Source organism: Dipteris shenzhenensis, chromosome 30, assembly GCF_047967505.1.
Source record: "Dipteris shenzhenensis isolate YYH24624 ecotype China chromosome 30, Dip_SZ_1.0, whole genome shotgun sequence".
In the NCBI taxonomy this organism is placed as follows: domain Eukaryota; kingdom Viridiplantae; phylum Streptophyta; class Polypodiopsida; order Gleicheniales; family Dipteridaceae; genus Dipteris; species Dipteris shenzhenensis.
This window is the reverse complement of record NC_141625.1, coordinates 4128304-4148689: the sequence shown is the minus strand read 5'-3', so window position 1 is coordinate 4148689 and position 20386 is coordinate 4128304. Positions and strand designations below refer to the sequence as shown.

Here is a 20386-nt window from a genome sequence, read left to right as displayed (position 1 = left end):
TGATTCGCAGGGCCCTTTGGGCCTATAAAACGGGGCACTTGGGCCCCCATTCATTCATCCTCTGGAGCAGCAAACCTACAGCAGACAGGAGCAGCAGTTAGGGCTTTCTTGGGCCTACTCCCAGGAGGTGAAGGAGACCTACACAGAGCTGCAGACTGAGCTAGCAGGGTGCTGCCCGCCTAGGCTGGTTTTCAGGCAGTAAAGATGACAAGGCGCTACTGGCGAAGAAGGATTACGCTGGTAAAGGAAAGGGAAAGCCTAACAGTGGCAAGTCCGAGAAAGACGACTCTGATGACGAGGACACTTCCAAGAGGAAGCTGAAGAAGAAGTGCTTCTATTGCGACACGCCAGGACATTTTGCAAAGCACTGCAGAAAGAAGAAGGCGTATCAAAAAAACAAAAGGAAGGAGTCCGGCTCAGATTCAAAGGGAGATACAAAGGCCAAAGCAAATGTGGTGATCTAAGAGTTGTTCCTGGTGACATCTTTGTGTGTTACTGAGATCAGATATGTTGACCAAGAAACCACAGTGAGGCTGTCTGACATTGAGATGTGGGTCGACGAGGAGTCAGATGCCTTTGTGAAGGTGATGGACAGCATGGAGTGCTTGGCATCTTCCAGGCGCGTGGTTGTTGACACTTGGCGCAAGGATGGATTCCATAGAGTGCCCTGGGGTCTCATGGTCACATGGATGCTGTACTTTAGAAGAGGAGAGTACAAGATTACACACGCTATTGGTGGGTGCCTCGATCAGGTGCATAGTAGAGCAAGCACACAGGCAATACGACAGTCTGGTATGTACTTGATGTTCTGCATTTGAGCCTTTATAGCATGCTGTGGAGAGACTCTGCTCTTCATTTGTCTCAACAGGTAATGCAAGATTGGAAGGAATTGGCCTTCTTCGAAGACAGAAGGGGAAGTGTGGGTGCTTCTTCAAATCTCGGACACAGATTGCTAGAAGATGATGGGCAAGGAATACTGAAGCCAGAAGGTGATTCTCAGGCAGTAAGGTGGAGAAGAACACTCTGGACAGAGAGTCTACATATGCTCCAGGAGGGGCAAGCGGGCTCAGAGATCTAGAAGTGCTTGACATCTAGTAGGAGAACCTTTTGGTATTGTATCCTGCCCTACTTTGTGGACGGACGGAAATATGAAGTGTTGCTTCTATATTTGTCTCTAAGCATTGTCTATTTACTGGCTTGCACATCTATGCACATTAAGTTAAGAAGTCTGTGATTCCACACCCCACACCACACTGTGTGAGCTCCTGGGCAATTCTATCAGTCTTCCACTGTGCGTACCCTCTGTTGGGTCATTTCTAACAAAAGGTACTGTTCTACCTCCTCATGAGGATCCAAAGATTTGGAGATCTTCTGCACACCTTGCATGCTTTGTAAAACAGGAAAGGTCTTCAATGGGCATGTTTCTACCCCATAGACAAAAATCAGGTCTCACATATTTAGCTCAAAATACAGCCTTACGGAATGTGTTGCAATTCCTCCCTCAGCCCCACAATAAAAATCACCTGGTCATGCACTAGACCAGACAATGTACCCTCATCCAAAACGGCATGCAATGTAAATAATGTTATCACAACTGTCCTATAAATTGCAGTGAATTCTGTAAAAATGCAGCCATGGGAATAAATCCACGACACGAAAGCAATAGCAAATTATTATCGATACTCCAATTTTAATAATTAGAAGATTTAAAAAACTAAAGGATTGGAAAGTCAATTGGAAACTCATGCACATGGAATAATTAGTTACTGTAATGAGTGTCACATAAATTCTTCCTAGCAACAACTCCTGCTTTATAAGTATATATTGGGTTCTCCATCCTGTGTTCAAAGATGATGTCTCGTTTTTGGCTCTTTTGAGCAAAGAAACATCACCCACCGGAGCAGTTCTGCTTCCACGGAAAATTTTTTATTCTGCTCTAGATTACAATGCTTGTTCACAATAACACATTCTGTGTGCCTTCAATGACTTGGAAAGGTAGCGTCTGACTGGAGACCATAAAAGGCCTTTTGTGGATACACCAGCTCCCCAGCTCTGAATCCTTTCACAAGCAGGAAATTAAGATGCCATAATCAGTTTTCATCCTTGCACAGATCAAAAGGGCAAGCCATTGACATCACCTAGGTACCTGATTGATGAGCTATGACATTTTCCATCATTTCTGGATATTAAATGGAAAATTTGCCACTGAATTTAACCTCCATATGAAAACAAGGGAATCTTGATATTCCATATTAGAAGTTCCAATTGAGTGTCTCATTATCTCTTCGAAGGGATTCATTGTCCAATTGCAAGCTCTCTTCTAAATCTCGTTTTTCTGACTTGGAAAAATTGGTGTCAGTCTTTGCTGATTCTCCTCCTGTCCCCTCAGGCTGAGTCCTTTGCATTTGCAACTGATCCTGCAAGCATACCAAGCACATCAAGAATACAACACGAGACATGCATCATTTGCCTTGAGCTTTGGAACTAATTTTGTAGAGGCAGATGGATATTTTACCAGCAGAGAACTGTTCTCTTCAGAAATTTTCTTGCATTGTTCGGTTATACGATTTAGCTCACTACGTAAAGATGCATTCTCTGAAGTAAGCGTCTCCACCCTTGCCGCAAGATCGTCACATTCAGCCTGAAACCCCAATAATGAGTATTTAAGCAATGTGTTGTATTCTCTTTGAAATAAGGATGCTTCCATATGAGGCCGTGCTTTCATTTTTCCAGTTTGGTAGGATGACCCGTATAATGACAGCAGTCACCTGCTTTCTCAACCTAGATCTCCGGGCAGATTCTCTGTTGGACTGTTTCCTTCTTTGTCTCTTTAATTCTCTCTCATCCTGCATGATGATAGAGAGAAATCAATTCTGATTTGTTGTTGAAAAGGTCCACCCAAAGAAAAATGAAGAAAAGGAAGGGATAGACAAGACCTAGACAGCATGTGAAGCACAAAGATTTGTTTAGAAAGGGAAATTAACAGTGAAAGCCAAGCGATGAGGTAATGGCCATGGATATTGAACCACGAGCTCATAAGCCGTGTACACAACACCAAATTTCAACTCAGACATTATCACATTTGATATTCATTTTTGGTATTGCTCATGGTGTAGAATAAAAAAGATTTGATAGAAGTGTTCACCTTACACACATCAGAGAGAGATGGAAGAAAACAGATCTCCATGGCAATCTTTCTGATACATAGAGGCATCCCATCTCCGCGAGCGCGCACACACACGTGCATGCAACCCCAGGGTAGGTGTGTATCTATGTGTGTGGGTGGTGGGGCGGGAAAGAAGGAAAGGGGGTTCGGGAAGGGGGGGTGACTCTTTGCGTGCAGGCCTGTGCATGCATGCATCCAGTCTTTATGCACATTGTGAATATGACACTATGCATGTGCATAAACATGATCATGGTCACCTTGTGCCCAAAATATCCTAAATGACCCAGAGCTTGTGACATGAAGCTTTCAAAAGAAGGTTGCATTAGTGCTGTGGAAACATAGCAGAATATAGAAATATACAAGTTAATACATCCACTCTTACATTTTCAAGAAACAATACCCCTCACTGCCCACATTATGGTGCATAAAGCACATCTGAGTTAATAGATAAACAAGACACTCCCAAAAGAAAATCCCTCAATTGATTAGGGAGGGTTGAAAAAGGAAAGGAAGGAGAGGTTACTAAAAATTCGGGACTGATTTTTGCTTCTTAGAAGTAAAAGAGTGAGTTTTCTCTCTCTCTCTCTCCCCCCCCCCTTGCACAATCCAACCAACGCCAGTTCAAGTTTCGTTGCACTCAATTTTTTAGTATTTTTTGAAGTGCAGTCAAATACACCACACATAGTTGTAGCACTAGAGCAATAAGTTGAACTTTCCAAAGACCAAAGTCCCATTTGAGAATAGTTCAAAACTATTCTGATTGCTATTTGTCCATCCTGTGTTCACTGTTTGCCTGAAATTAAAAATCTCTAGAAAATAGGTACCAAGTGGCATGCTCCCCTCAATAAAATACTCTCTGGAAGATGCCACCGAAGGACTTTAATCCAATCAAACCTGCCCCGTTAAGAGCCCACGTTAATCCTGGCTGCTACCTCTCGTCTCTAAAGGCATTTTCTGCCATCTTTGTGTCTCATACCTCACCTAGAATAATCCTCTTCAGCTGATTTCTCTACTTCATCATATATGAGATAAAGACTGTGTTGACTGTGTGTGTGCACACATGTGCCGGGGGGAGAGAGAAGTCTATTAAAAGTCTTCGGAAGACCAAAAAAGGTCTATGAGACTGAAAGAAACTAATTGTTGAAAATAGAGGATAGAATCACTCACACCTCACTTCCTATCTAGCTCATGCAACACTCAGAAAAACTGACAGAGAAATAGGACAGAAACTCAGATATATTCCTCCACAAAAGTGGGTAAACAAAAGCTCAAGGAAGAGCATGTACAAACAGCCCAAGATGCTGTCAATGATGCTGATCCTATTCCTCTCCCTGTGCGCTTGCCTGTGTGCAAGGCAGTCTGTGCAGGTGATGAGGAATGAAGGGGGGAAAGGGGGATTTTTATAGGAGGGGCTAGGCCCCCTCAAACTGGCCGACCAGGGAGTCGGCTCCCCGCCCAATGCACCGACCTGCCAGCCCAACAGCCCCGACCAGACTGATCGGCCTTTGCTGGCTGATCTGGCTGATCAGGCCGGCTTGGGCCAGGCCTATATAAGGGCCCATAAGCCCTGCTTATGGGCTGCTGTTGCAGCTCCCAACGCCGCCCGTGTACAGGTCCAAGAGGCGCCGCGCCATCTTCTTGCTGCAGCGCGGGTTCCCTGCCAGGTAGGTCTTCTGCCTTTTTACCTTTCCCAACCCCTCCCAACCCTTATGGTCTTCTGCCCCCTTGTCCCCTCAAATCGGGGGCTCACAGGTGGGCCAGTGACCTTCTAACACCCCCTCTCAATGACACAACTGTGGGCCAATCCCCATGCGTCGAATGAGGTGTTCCAACTGCTCCCTAAGAAGCGCCTTCGTGAAGACATCTGAGATGTCGTCGTCGGTCGGGCAGTATATCAACTCTATGACTTCTTCGTCGATGAGTTCTTGAACAAAGTGGTAGTGGACCTCGATGTGCTTCATCCATGCGTGAAACCTCTGCGTAGGAAATATCTAATCGGGTATTGGTGAGGTAAAGCAAACTCCCCACCAAGCGTCAATATAGTGATGAATCAACCGTCTGAGATGGATCACGCACACTCACCTTCAGACCAGTTTCCATGGGAGTCACTGCTGCTTTGCAATTTTCCATCTCAAAGCGTTTGAGCAATTCCATGCAATACTTCTCCTGTGAAATAAAGATACTGCTATTTCCTGCTTCACCTCAATCCCAAGAAAGTAGTGAAGTATGCCTAAGTCAGTCATCTTGGACTCCTCCATAAGAAGTCTCTTGACCTGAGCAATCTTCCCCAGTAATGATGAGGTCATCCACATATAGAATCAATACCAGCTGCAAATCCCCCTCTGTGTCGAGATAGAGATTTGCCTCTAATGGACTCCGCTGAAGCCCGATCTTCTGAAAGAAAACACCTATCCGCTGGTACCAAGCTCTGGTGACCTGTTTCAGCCCGTATAAGGCCTTCTTCAATTTGCAGACTTTTGATGGGGATCCTGGAATCTGAAATCCTGGTGACTGTGCCACATATACATCCTCCACGTTACCATTCAAAAATGCAAACTTGACGTCCATCTGAAAAATAGGCCAACTGTGATGAGCAGCCAAGGCAATGACCGTCCGAATAGTCACCATCCTAGCTGTGGGGGCAAAAGTCCTTTTGACTGTGCATAGCCTTTCACCACCAATCTTGCTTTGTACTGAACTAAGCTTGTACACCCATTTAGTCCCGATGACCTTTTGCTTGGTTGGTTTGGGGACTAAATCCCAGGTGTCATTTTTCAAAATGGCATCCATCTCTGCCTTCATGGCTTCTAGCCATTCTGGTACATCCTTCGCTTCTTGGAAGGAGCAGGGCTCCACGAGTTGAGCTACCAAAGCGAAGTTCACAGAGGAAGTCTTCATGTTTCTTTAAGACCGCTGCGCTCTGTAACTGCTCTCGGGAATGTCCGTGACCCGTGAGTCTGCTAACGTCTTCAAATACCATTGAGGTAGCTTCTTCTCAGATGGAGGTGCTTTGGATGGAGTTGACTTGGGAACTGACTCTGGAATGGCATGATCCTCCTCCTCCTCCTCGGGGTCTTCAGTCGGCTCCACCTCGTGGATGGTGACTTTGGGTGGGGGTAACACTGTCTTCAGTAGGCCGTGGCTCGGTCTCTTCAAAGATCACATTCCTGCTGATAAGGATCTTCTTCTTGTCCGGATCGAATAGGCGGTAGGCCTTGGACTCTTCGTTGTATCCCACAAAGATACAGCTCCGGCTATGGGGATCCAGCTTTGTTCGCTCATCTTTGTGTACATGCATAAATGCTTTAGAACCGAAAACCCTCAAATGAGATGTGATGGGCTTCTTACCATAATAAGCTTCGTATGGAGTCTTGCCATCAACAGCCTTGGTCTCGGTTCTGTTGAGGATGTGAACGGCTTCACCCCAGTAGGCTTTCAAGAGATTCCTCCCTCGCAACATGGTCAACCCTGTCTCTCAGACGGTCCTGTGCTTCCTCTCAGCAACTCCATTCCGCTGAGATGTGCAAGTTGTAGTGAGTTGTCTCTTAATCCCTTGCTTCTTCCAGAATCCATTGAACTCGGTAGAAGTGAACTATCCCCTCTATCAGTGCGGAAGGCTTTGATTACCTCCCCGCTCTCCTTCCCTACTTGGGCCTTCCAGTCTTTGAATTTCTCGAAAGCCCGAGATTTATTGGCCAAGCAGAATACCCATGTCATGCGGCTGAAATCATCAACAAGTAAGAGAGAACACCACGAACCTGCGAATGAATTTGTCGACATTGGGCCGCAGATGTTGACGTCAACCAACTCGAGCGGCTTCTTGGCCCGTGATGAGGCCTCGTGTATATTACGTTTCCTTTTCTATAACCTGTTCCATTATGCCTAAGTCTATGATGAATCACGGTACAGGCACACAAATTATACTCCCAGCCTTATCTCGATGTTCGCAAGCTCTCACAAAAAATCTACACACATGAATAGCTCCTGCTTGCAAAATCCACCAAGCCCCAATTCCCTAGATGGATCTAGTATGCCACATGTCCTCAATTTAGGGTGCCTCCTAAATGCACCATATACCCCTCTCTTGGGATATGCATTATTTCACTTGCCCCTAGACACATTACACATTCAATGCATTTAAGACCCATCTAGTCCGTGTCCTGTCACCCTCATCAAGGACCTTGACATTAACCCCTTTGACCATTTACATGAAGCCCAATAGATATAATACAAACATTGATCATTTAAAGGAAAATGTCGACTGCCCCTTCCGAGGTCATGTTACCCTCAGCTTAAGCATAACATTCCTTCTCTCTTCAGGCATCAGCGTCCTCGATGATAAACTCTGGGAACACTCTCCGTAACTGGTATACGGATTCCCAGGTAGCTTCTGATAGAGGTACTTGCATTGTTTCTCGGTCCAGGATTCTTGTTGATTTGCGTCCTGCATTATCCTCTATCTCCTGAAACCAAACAACACCCTCGATTAGTGAGTCACCTGTATGCAAAATTTTCTTTAAACGAGAAACATGAAACACTGGGTGAACCTTACAACCCTGTGGTAATTCTAATTTATAGGTTACCTTGCCTATTCTTTTTAGAATTAACCACGGCCCACAATATCGGGGTGATAACTTAGCACACTCTCCTGCAGTCAAAGACTTGAGTGCGAAGGAACTCTGAGAAAAACTTTTTCTCCTTCCTTAAATTCTCTAACAGATCTGCCTTAATCTGCATATGCCTTAGCTCTATCCATAGCTTGGCGGATGTTAGCTCTCACAAGTGCTAGCATCTCCCGCATCTGAATCACAAAGTTCGCGGCACTAGGCACTTTTTGAGGTACTCCAACTGTAGTTGGATTCACTGGTCTATAACCATAGTTCAGCTCAAACAGACTGAACCCTGTAGAGGAATGTTTTCTATCATTGTAGGCAAATTCTAACTGTGGCAACAACTTGTCCCATGTATGTTGCCTCAATGACACATATGCTCTAAGCATATCCTCTAAATTTTGATTGATTCTTTCCGTCTAACCATCTGTTTCTGGATGATCCCCACTACTCATTCCCAACTCAGTCCTTAGTGTCTCAAACACTGCAGTCCAAAAATGACTAGTAAATTTGACATCCCTGCCTGACACTATGGATTTGGGTAATCCATGCAAACGAAATATATGTTTAATAAACAAATCCGCCACTTGTGGGGCACTAACCGACTCTCTAGTTGGAATGAAGTGAGCCATCTTGGTAAGGCGATCAACTATCACAAGGATAGAATCATATCCACCTTGTGTCGTATGCAGACCTACAATAAAGTCCATGGAAATGCTCTCCCACCTACCTAGTGGTATTTCCAAACGCTGTAAAAGTTTGGGTGGCTTCACCTGCTCTGCCTTACTTACTTGACACGAAAAACGTGTCACATATTCATGAATATGTTTTTTCATTTTTGGCCAAAAGAAATCTCGCTTCACGAGATCATATGTTTTCTCGACTCCTGGAAGTCCCACACATGGGCTATCATGGCATTGTTGAATGACTCTCTACCTGAGATCATTTTGATTAGGTACTACTACCTTGCCATCTCTTTTCAGCATACCATCTCTTATGGTATATCTTGCATAAGTTTGGCCTTTTTTGGATGCCAGGTTATCCTTTTCCTCGGATGTGAATACATGAGCCTTAGGTCAAAGGCTCTCGACAAACTCGTCCACCTTTTGAGTTTCTCTAATCTCGGTCATTAGAGCACTCTATAATACCGTGAAACTCATATTATGCATAATGCATGACAATGCATCAGCAACTTTATTATCCTTCCCTCTTCGGTACTGAATCGTCAAGTTAAACTCCTGCATGAGTTCTGCCCACCTAGCTTGGCGGCCTCTCAAGTCAGGTTGTTTACAAATATGTTTCAAAGTATCATGATCGACATCAACATAAAACTCTGACCCATACAAATAATGTCTCCATGTTTTCAGAGCATGGACCACAGCATACAACTCTAATTCATGAGTTGGCCAATTTCGTTGAGAAGGAGAAAGCTTCTTGCTTTCAAAGGCTACTGGCGTTCCCTCTTGGAGGAGAACTGCTCCTACCGCAATGCCACTTGTATCGGTTTCAAGGAAAAACGGTTTCTGGGGATCAACTATTTTTAACACTGGTCCTGAGACCGCAGCTTGTTTTATGGTGTTAAAACTTTCCTGTTGATTCTGTCCCCATATAAAAGGTATTTTATCTAAGGTCAGATCAGTCAATGGCGATACTATTTCGGAATATCCTTTGATATGCCTTCGATAAAATTGGACAAATCCCAAGAATGATCGCAAAGCGGTCAAACTCTAAGGGATAGGCCAAGTCAGTATCGCAGCCACTTGTAGAATCCCGTAGGATAGAATAGATGCATCTTGTAAGAGGTGTGAGAGCACAATGAAAGCAATATGTTGTTCTCTATTATGATTGTGAGAGAGAGGTCTCTCTCTTATAGAAAGGGGGAGAAGGTAATACCTTCCCCACATAAGTGGCAATCAGCCCCTACATCAGTGGGAATCAATCCCTACATCAGTGGGATTGCCTTTGTCTTACATCATCACTTAGGTCACACACTAGATACATCATAGCACTTGCTGTGCCTTTACAACACACACAAACACACATGTGACTCCCCTAGATGCATACATGCACCATAGAGCAAGCCCTTGATCATACTTATCCCAACACCACTTTCTTTGAATTCATTTCTACCCCCTCAAGAGTAATAATGAACCCTAAATATTCAAGTCTTACCATACACAATACAGTTTTCTTTTTATTTACATAAAGACTGGCTTTCCTCAAAGTATTGAACACTATTCTTAAGTGTTCGTGATGCTCAGCAATACTTTTGCTGAACACAAGAATATCGTCAATAAAATGTACTACAAACTTCCCGATATACGGATGTAGTAAATCGTTCATAAGCATGACGAATGTAGCTGGAGCATTGGTAAGTCCAAACGGCATTACCAAAAACTCATAATGTCCAAACATGCTTCTAAAAGTGGTTTTATGCACATCCTCGGCTCTAATGCGGATCTGATGGTAGCCACATTTAAGAGCTATCTTACTTAAAATTACGGCCCCGTGTAACGCATCTAGCAAATCATCGATCCGAGCCATCAGATACATGTGCTTAATAGTGATATTATTCAATGCTCTGTAATCTATACAGAGGAGAAAAGTATCATCTTTCTTTTTTCTTTAATATCACTGGCGAAGCAAAAGGTGAGAAACTGGGTTGAATCTGCCCCAGCTTGAGGTATTCTTCGAGTTGTCTTCGTACCTCCGCTTCTTCGCTATGGCAATTGCTTCATCTAGCGTATTCGCATACTTAGCCCGAACTTCCATTTTGATCCGATCATTCAGTCCAAAGATAAAATCTTTTACCTGGATTGACTGAGGTAGAGGTTCATAAACTTTAATTACACTTTCTCTGAACTTATCAGTGTATTCCGCCACTGATAAATTTCTCTGACGAAGGTTTCGATACTGATCCCAAGCTCGAGATGCTTCGTCAGGAGGTAGGAAGTGTTTTCTAAATTCTTTTTAAAACCCCTCCCAAGTAGTGGATGCCACTCCATCTTTCTGCTGTTTTATCCACCACCGATCCGCTGCCTCATTAACATATGGGTGGCCTCGCGGATTTTCTTCATATCATTTCTAATTTCACAAATGGCGAAGGCCTCGTCCCATTTGTGTAACCAGGTCTCTATGATATCGGAACTACAGTCAGACATCCGACCAGAATACTTTTCTCACCTATAATTGGCAATATTAGGCACCTTAGCCCTCCTAGGCTCGACCGTATGAACACTAGATTTAGGCTCCATTGGAGCTTTACCTTTCTCTTCACAAGATGGTCTAGTAGACATACTATGAACCATTTTCCTGAGCTCAGATTATCCTACATTTGCTTGTAACTGTTGCGCTAAAATTTGTTGCAAGGCATCCTTCAATAATGCAATTCTACCAAATAGTGTATGGCCTGCTGGGCGTGACACCTGCAGGGTCGGCCAGACTCCCGATTCTACGGGATCCACCCTAGAAGCTTCTTCTTCTACTTCTATTTAGGTCGATGGGTGTTTTTTTTAATAAAATAAATAAAACACCGCCTAAAACTATATTTACAAATTGTTTTTCAATCTCATAACCACAAAAGGTGTCTAAAGAGGTGTAACCATCAATTGAAAATAGCTGAGAACCAAGATGAATATCTTTTCCCTATACTAGGGAAATATCTGCAATCTCAAATAACTCAAACACCGAGGGCAAATAAGCTAGCATATACCACAACAAAACTTGAAAGGCATAGAGAACCCCCTGGTCACTCCAGCATCGTTTGTATCTTGAGACCCTTGAGCCCCCATAACTCGGCATATAAACAGGTACTATTGTGAATTTGCTCTTTTGAATCTCACGTTACAGGTTCTTGCAAACATAGTGAATTGCAATCGAAGGCTAATGTGGTGGCGCGAGTTCCTGTACCTTGGGGAAAAGTTTCCTTTAACCTCAACTATGAAATCCTCATGGTCAATTTATTACTGAGCAATTGATCGTTGCGATTGATTGATACTGACTAAAATCAGCCGCTCACAAGTAAACGCTATGGCGGTCTTCACAAACTTGAACTCCTGCTCACACGCTATACTCGCTTGGCATGTTCCAATTTAAATCGCGCCTCGGTTCCTTTCTTCTCGCCTAACACCCGGATCTTCTTTCCAAACGTACACTACGGAGACGCTATGTAATTCGATCACAAGACACAAGCTTCTCCCAGTATGTGCGCGATCAAGAACAAATCAAATCGTAACGCCCACGTTCATGACGAAGGCATCAGCCCGGGCTTAACTACTCTCTACTCATCGTCCTTGCTCCGTAGTAGCTACAGACCACAAAGATTCTTATATAGAGGCTGAGGGCGTCGAGGCCTGCGCAGCTAGTAACTCTGAAGTTGATATAGTCCTCGTAGTTGAAAGGCTTGTAGCAAGCCTCGACTTGTTCCTCTAATGGCTTCACGGCTGTAGCTTGCTAAGGCTAAACGAAGAAGCCGAACCACAGCCTCACCAACCAAAATTCAGCACAGCCTGATGTTTCGCGCATCGTTCATCCACACCATCATCCCTCTTTTCTTATAACCAGGCTCTGATACCAAAATATTACGTTTCCTTTTCTATAACCTGTTCCATTATGCCTAAGTCTACGATGAATCACGGTGCAGGCGCACAAATTATTCTCCTAGCCTTATCTCGGTGATCGCAAGCTCTCACGGAAAATCTACACACGTGAATAGCTCCAACTTGCAAAATCCACCAAGCCCCAATTCCCTAGATGGATCTAGTATGCCACATGTCGTCAATTTAAGGTGCCTCCTAAATGCACCATATACCCCTCTAATGGGATATGCATTATTTCACTTGCCCCTACGCACATTACACATTCAATGCATTTAAGATTGCGTAAACACTTTTTTCCCCAGCCTCTTCCTGAGAGGCTTGGTCCTCTGCCCTATAGTGACCGTAGTCACGAAACTCTTAAAGCTTTGAGGTAGTTTGTGTAAGATCAACAGTGCCAGTTGACTTAAATCTACCTTCTCACCAACTGCCGTGAGCTGGTCCCTTACCATCTTGACTTTTGTCAGATGGTCATGAACATTGTCAGCCTCATTCATGTCCAGATTGTACAGTTGGTGTTGGAGCATCAGAATTTGAGATGTATTGTCCATTTCATACAAATCCTTCAAGATAGTCCATGCCTCTACAGACGTCTCGGGTACCTGGATGTGCGGAAGAACATAGTCCGCCGTGGTCCCAATGATTAATGCTAGGGAGTGGGCATCTCTCTCTTCCCAATTCTCAAGCTCTTCATGAACCATCCACTGGAATGAGAATCTTCCCCTTGTTGTCCAACAAGTCTTCTGGTTTTGCCTCCACCCCCGTCATTAGCTTCCACAACTTCCGGGCAACTTCTGGGCCACAAGATGGCTCGGATTTTCATTTTCCAGATCGGGTAGTTCGACCCGTCTAGCTTCCCTGACTCTCTGAAGTTCGGGATTGTGAATGAGAGGAATCTGGAGGAGGAAGGAAGAGAAGGGGCTGAAGAGGCAACAGTAGAATTTTTTTCCTCCATCCTTGCTGTAATAAAGAACAGTAAACTGAATTTACAGCGGGGAACTTGACCACGCAGCAAACCTGAGTGTCGATTGGAGTCACCTTCTAGCAGAGGTACTCCTATCTAGAGCTGTGAACCTAGCTCTGATACCATGTTGGAAAGAGGATAGAATCACTCACACCTCACTTCCTATCTAGCTCATACAACACTCAGAAAAACTGACAGAGAGTAGGACAGAAACTCAGATATATTCCTCCACAAAAGTGGGTAAACAAAAGCTCAAGGAAGAGTGTGTACAAACAGCCCGAGATGCTGTCAATGATGCTGAGCCTATTCCTCTCCCTGTGAGCTTGCCTGTGTGCAAGGCAGTCTGTGCAGGTGATGAGGAATGAAGGGGGGAATGGGGGCTTTTTATAGGATAGGCTAGGCCCCCTCAAACTAGCCGACCAGGGAGTCGGCTCCCTGCCCAATGCATCGACCTGCCAGCCCACCAACCGACCAGACTGGTCGGCCTTTGCTGGCTGATCAGGCCGGCTTGGGCCTGGCCTATATAAGGGCCCATAAGCCCTGCCTATGGGCTGCTGTTGCAGCTCCCGGCGCCTAGGATGCCACGCCATCTTCTTGCTGCAACGCGGGTTCCCTGCCAGGTAGGTCTGCTGCCTTTTTACCTTCCCCTACCCCCTATGGTCTTCTGCCTCCTTGTCCCCTCAAATTGGGGGCTCACAAGTGGGGCAATGACCTTCTAACACTAATACAGTGAACTGATGGGTGGAGCCACTAGCCTAGCGTCAACACCCAAATCGAATGCAAGTGTAAATCTAGATGAATACAAGAACATGCCCAAACTCATCCTCTAAAAACACAACATGGTGCAATTTCAATCTCATGATAGTCACTCATAAGGTTGAAAACCTAAACTCCATCACGCATAGCAGGGACTAGCTCACTGTTGGGAGTTGATGACGTCAATGGGGATGTCATAGTGGTGTAGACGATAGTATAAACATATGCTCTCACACATACAACTCCATACACCCACACGTACTTGAGCATCCATTTATACAAAGTCTTCCTAATGAGTTTCTGTCGGCACTCCGGAGGTGAAGGCAGACTCAGCCATGACGAAGGCTAGCACTAAAGGAGAAGGCTAATCAAAAAGTAGTCCAAAATCTCTTCATTCAATCTACAACTGCTTGTGAAGACTAAACGATTTCATTTTAGTATTTCCCAAACGAGCAGCTAAATCTAGCTGATAGGGCAGGTCGAATGCAAAGTCCATAATCCATAGTCATGCCCATAATGGCGTCGGTGGACAATACGAGAGTAGAGGCCAGCAAGAGTGCCAGCCCTAAGAGAAGTTTGACGGTGTGCGAGGCTGCAGTGGTGGCGGAAACCCTGTGATAGAGCGCTGGTGGCTGTGGAAGGTACAATCCGCTGACGTCTCTTGGCTGTAGCTCCGCAGCGAACAAGTGCCACAGTCACTTCTCTAGGTTGTGTGTCTGACCTAGTGAGCATGATAGTGAGGTCCCCTAGCGTGCCTCAATGTGCTACTGAATCTACTCTTGCTCGGGTCCTCGCGATCGCCACCTCTGTGAGCCTTGCTGATCAATACTGTCTGGCTGGACAAATTTAGCAATCATGCTCGGAGTGGAGTCTATTTGTGTGTCGGGATCTCCTTGTGGGCCCTGAGCAATCGCGCTCTGTGCCGTATGGCATCATGAATAAAGACTGCCAAGCATCTCTAGTTTGGGTAGGATACAAGACTGGGTAGAGAGCTGAAGCCATCTCTGAAAAGGCAGTGTGAAAAGGCAGTGGGTATCGGCCTTTGATCTCATAGTATATTGGGCACCTAAGAGAGAGAGAGAGAGAGAGAGAGAGAGAGAGAGAGAGAAAGCAAGCAATCCCATAAATATGTACATGGAATAGCATCAAATCCTATTCCAACGCATTGGCCCGCATTAAGATAGTATAATCTAGGGGGCTTTAGAGTGTATGCATGTGTGTCATGTATGTGTTGCGTTCGGTGGGTGGATCAGTGGGTGGGTTGGGGGGTGTGTGTAGAGAAATTCACCAAAAAAAGTGTGTGGAGAGAGAGAGAGAGAGAGAGAGAGAGAGAGAGGACCTGCAACCAGAGCTCTTGAGGTACTCCATCTCGGGCAGGACCCATCATATTGGTTGACGGAATCATTGCAGATGTGGTTGCAGCTACTGAACCCCGCTTACCCCGACTGGTGGCCAGTACACCAGGTGTTCCTCCGCTCCAATAATCCATGCCAATGTTCAGATTTGTGAGCGGCCCAGCACCCACAACCTGCTTACCAGCTATGGAGATTGGCATGGCAGCCACAGGGTAGCTCAGAGTAGCATGGTTTAAATCTTGTGCGCTTCCATACGGAGTTGAGCTTACCACATGAGATATTGGAGCTGCAAAAGACAGACGCCATATCAAAAGCCATACAGAAAGAGGAAGGGGGACAAGGGAGCGAGAGGGTCATTATTGTCTACCAAAAAAATAAATGGGCTGATGCCAAAAAACACATCCATTTCAGCTGAGGACTGTGAAAGAATATAGGGTGCCTGATTTGACGTGAAGGGACCACAAAAGTACATTCACAGTAACTTGAAGAGCACTGACTAAGGCCAAATCACATGTTAGAAATACAAGTTGCAACCTTTCTTGCTTCAAAAACTATACCTTCTGAAGTGGCCTGATCAAAACTGCCTTTCCGGACTCCCCGTGAACCCTGGCGCGCCCACATATGTAATATTTGATTTCAGCTGAATTTGTGGTGAGCTCAATTTCTTAGATTAACAGGGGAACCAAAATACTGAGCAAGCCTTACACTGTGAGAGTTCCCATCACTCCCTTCTGTTGAGCCTTCACTCCCACTATCACCACTATAAAATTAGAAGAGAGTCAGCCAATTGGAAAACAGCATCTGATGCCTACGATACTGAAGCCACAGGACAACGTATTCAAAATTTGATGGTCAGTGTCCAGGCAAACCTTTGTGAGACAACCCCATTCATAGATCCGGAATTTCCTTTCCCCCCATCACTCCCCTTCCCTGTAAGCATCCCGAGACTTCCCAAGCTTCCTTTAGACCTTTTCATAGGACTCCTGGTTTTTCCATCTGCAGACTTCCCCTCTGCATCGGTGCCTGCAGATGTGGCAGCCTGCACAAGGGATGGCAAGCAGTCAGAAATTATTCACGACAGTAACTAACTGCCTTTTTCAACTATAGCAAACGTGTACCCCTTGGGCTTCACTAGTGTTTCCTGCAGCAAGGGCATACGGACTGTACGGATGAGTTCCCTGTTTCAGGAAAACAATGTAAAAAGAGCTTAATTTCCAGAATTCACAAGCCCTATTGCGTCTTAAGTATCAGCTCAACAACAAGGTAAACACTGACCGGTGGCATGGAAGGATGAGCATAAATCCCTCCGTGAGGATACATGGCTGCATAAGGAGGTGGCGTTCCATAAGGAGGCATTAAAGGCTGATCATTAAGAGAAAATGGTCAGAGAAGTATCATCAAGGGGATAGCAATGCTCCCTGAATGATTAGTAGAGTCTAAAACTGGCCAGGCGAACTGTTGAGACTTTCACCTGAGCTCCCCACATGTATGGATGAGGTTGTGGGCCGGAGCCTACTGTGGAGGGGAAGAAACCAGGAGGCGGCAGAGGCGTTGTTCCTGTGCTGTAATAGGCCTGACCACATCACATACTACGTCAATTTCATTGCATGTAACAGACGTTAAGAGCAGTCACTAAGGCTTGTGCCAAACCGACCTGGAAAGCGGCTGCCCACTCTGGGTATGACATCGGCGTAGTGCTAGGAGGCTGCTCCTGCCCATAAACGGAAGAGTAAGAAGGAGCTCGAAAGGCTTCCCCCGGAATGGCTTCTGGGGGCGGTTTCATAAAACAGATCCGGAAAAAAAAACGTACCTGCGGAATAGACGCCTTTGTAGTTTTCGTCGGAGTACCCATCTCTCCTGCGCCCATGTCTGACATGAAACTCAGGAGACGCCGAACCCGTGGGTTCTCAAACCTAGCATTCGAGGACGATGACCAATAGATGTAACTTAATAAGATGAACAAACAGTCCAGCTCAACTGCGCGAGAGCCCAAATCTCTCTCTCTCTCTCGCTCTCTCGCGCTAGTTTCTCCTTCTTTTCATTGACAATTCTCCACTAGTAAAGAACAACGCAAAACAGTGCTCGAAGCTATCTCACGGTCACATCTGCAAACAGCTCAGAACATCTCCTTTCATGTAGGAAGACCACGTTGCCATGGCGAAATGAAACAAGAGAGAAAATACCCTGTAGTTTCTCGGGTGATCCAGGCAACGAGGCTGCAGTAGCGCAAAGGGAAGCCAGAAAGCGTTGCTTCTTTGGGCCACTGGTGAGCGAGGCGGGAAGTGACAAAGCAGGGCAACGGGGCTGACGGAGTGAGCAGGGATGGAGGAGAGGCATCAGAGCTGATGGGTGAGAGGACATGGCGAGGTGAAAGGGGGCATAGTTAGAATGGAGAGAAGATGAGGGAGAACAACGGCAAGGGGTGTGTCATGATCCGAGGAATGTGGGCACTTTTCGTCTCTCCCAACTTCACGCCCTCACAACACACACACTCACACTCACACACACACACTCCCCTCTCACCAATGCAACGCATCACACACTCCCCCGTGGCCATCAACACCGGTGAATCTGACCATCGGCGGCCTTTACGCCTAGAGAATCGGCTTCGTTGATTTCTGACCAGTGTCAATAGTGTTCACCAAATACCGAGGTTTCATGTCACGTGAATTGTTAAATCCAGAAACAAAACCTTGAAATTTTGGGGGAGAAGGTTTTTGAATTTGTAATTTTGAGGCCCTTTTAGTCATATTTCGTGAAAAAACCTTATAAATTTTGGAGTTGAAGGTTTTTGTATTGGTAACCCAAAGTGAACACTGGACTAGTCACGAAGACCATGTCGATTTTCAACCATCAACAGATGGGGGAGGACATATTGACCTCATGGATAGCACCATCGTTTCATGTGACATGAGATGGACACTGACAACTAAATCACCCTCCTCAACCTTGCAAAGACAGCCTTTTGCATGGAGGAAGTCATTAACCTCATCATGCCTCTCGTACCCTCAACTCCCATACGAGGCCAAGCAATCAGCCACCACCTTGCGGCATGCTTTTTGCTAAGGCTTATGGCTATAGCTATAGCTAACAAGGGGAGTTGAGGACTCATACAAAATGTCATTGTATGCTAGCCACTCATGGCCATATCTTCTTTCTCTATTTGAGCTAAGCAATTCATGTACATGTCTTCTTTTGATGCCACTGCTCACCAGCCCTAGTTAGTACATTGCAACTCCCCTGCCTCTTTCTCCTCTATGTGGGACCGTTCCCCTTTGTCCTTGTGGGCAGCTCCCCATTGGAGGTTGCTCCCTTGACTAAGGGGCCTCAGCTATGACTTTCAAGTAGTTTCTCTATTCTAATCCATTATTGAGGTCTTGGGGTTGGTACTTGTTTTGCACCTTTCCCCTTTCCACCTTTTTCCCTTTATGGGCTACACACAACAGCCCTCCTTTGCTTCATTTCGTTCCCTTATCACCCCTTCTCAACTCTCCTCCCTCAACTAGCAAGGGAAGTTCTTTGTTTGTTTTCTTGGGGTTCTCTTTTTGGTTGGTGACCTTTTTGGGGTGTGGCCAGAGGGCTCTCATGGTCGCTCCCTCCACTCTGGCAGCAGTCTAGGCTCTTCTTTTGCTAGAAGGCAAGTAGCAATTGAAGACAACAATTCAGTCCCTCTAAGCTAGAGCACTAATAGGTTGCATTGTTGGCCTCATCCCTACTACGAGGAGCTAAGCACGTGATTGGATGTACATGAGCTTAGAGGGTGACCACATACAAGATGTCACCATCTACAAAAGGGGAGTCTTTCTCCTTTAGTTGAGTTCCCTTGACATCACTAGGCTTTTTTGGAGAAGAGTCTTATTTTACTCGTGTTCCTTATTCCTTGGTACCATGGGTTCCTTGTTCATGGCATTGATACTATGCACTATGTTCTATGCTTCCCAATGATGCTCTGCTTGCGAAGGCTCTGGGAGTATTGGCCTATCCTTCCCTCCATCAGAGGTTATTTTGGCACAATGCTAGAGTCTCATCGACTACAGCAGCATCTCTCGTGGTGGCAGATGATGGGTTCCCTTGGCCCAAGATGATTGTTGAGTACATTGAGTCTCTATCGAAGAAGATCTTCGTCAAGACACTTGATTGGGGAGAGTTTTGACAGAGTGTTGAGTTTCTCGGCCTCTTGGTTCAACGACTTTGCTAGGCCACTTGGTGCAGTCCTGTCCCAGAAGGGCCATAGGCTGAAGTGCAAGAGTCTTAGATGGTTTGGGTGGAGCCTTCCGAGGGGGCTTGAGCTAGGGTGGAAAAGACTAAGCGTGCCAAGAGGGCCAGTAAGAACAAGTGAAAATTCCCCCATCTTAGGGAAAGTAGACAAATGGAGCCTCTTTAGGATGGCTTCAAACAGTTGAGTGTGAGATCTTCTTTCATCTCCTAGTAGACCCATCAAAGTTAGTAGCCTAAAGTACTCAAGTGGTTGCACTGAGGCAAGACAAAGGAGAGCGTATTTTACATACTATCCCTGTCCCTCCCATTCACCCCTCCCCCCTGAACCTCCCCTAGATTTCCCCCCACCTTCCCCTCCATGTCCACCTCACTCCACATCCTCACCTCCATCCATCCCGCTTGCCATAGTCATCCTCTCTACCTGCCTCATCTCTATCCCCCTCCTCCTCCCACTGCTTGGCCTCTCCATTTCCTTATGCCGCCCTTCCCTTAGAGTCCCCCCTTAGTACCATGGCTAGTGGGTAAGGCATAGCTTCCAACCTCTTCCTCCCAATCCTAATCTGGCACTCACCTAGCACAGGATGCAACCCCCTCGAAGCCGGCAACACTAGATGATTATTTCTAACAATTTCCATATTTCTAACAATTTGCATGTTCAAGGACTCATCTAGGACAGCCCCTTCTATGTGAGTACTAGAGGCGTGGCCCTAGAACTACCTCAA

At 45.6% G+C, this 20386-nt stretch overlaps 1 protein-coding gene across 5 annotated transcripts; it reads right to left on the bottom strand.

Moving 5' to 3' along the window:
• Window positions 1–1757: 1757 nt before the first annotated feature.
• On the bottom strand, window positions 1758–17887 carry LOC147881625 (bZIP transcription factor 68-like). Of its 5 annotated transcripts, none has more exons than XR_015543950.1 (14): window positions 17630–17887; window positions 17257–17359; window positions 17101–17157; window positions 16918–17019; window positions 16722–16808; window positions 16565–16624; window positions 16316–16485; window positions 16152–16206; window positions 16004–16052; window positions 15431–15732; window positions 2769–2846; window positions 2516–2641; window positions 2147–2417; window positions 1758–2059 (listed from the first exon to the last, which is right to left on the bottom strand). XR_015543950.1 is itself a non-coding variant. In XM_087401691.1 (14 exons), exons 2-13 carry the CDS (start codon window positions 17320–17322, stop codon window positions 2253–2255), a joined length of 1317 nt encoding a protein of 438 aa, XP_087257817.1. In that variant the 5' UTR covers window positions 17323–17359; window positions 17630–17887; the 3' UTR covers window positions 1758–2052; window positions 2217–2252. The 5 variants fall into 5 exon arrangements, 1 of the variants encoding a protein (XP_087257817.1); XR_015543952.1 differs by having other exon boundaries at window positions 1758–2052; XR_015543953.1 differs by having other exon boundaries at window positions 17101–17151.
• Between the last annotated feature and the right edge of the window lie 2499 nt (window positions 17888–20386).

Coding starts and splice junctions, on each gene's coding strand:
- LOC147881625 (XM_087401691.1), bottom strand. CDS start 17,322: ATGTCAGACATGGGCGCAGGAGAGATGGGTACTCCGACGAAAACTACA. Junction 2,642..2,768: donor GATCTAGGTTGAGAAAGCAG/GTGACTGCTGTC, acceptor TTGGGGTTTCAG/GCTGAATGTGACGATCTTGC. Junction 2,418..2,515: donor AAGAGAACAGTTCTCTGCTG/GTAAAATATCCA, acceptor GTATGCTTGCAG/GATCAGTTGCAAATGCAAAG.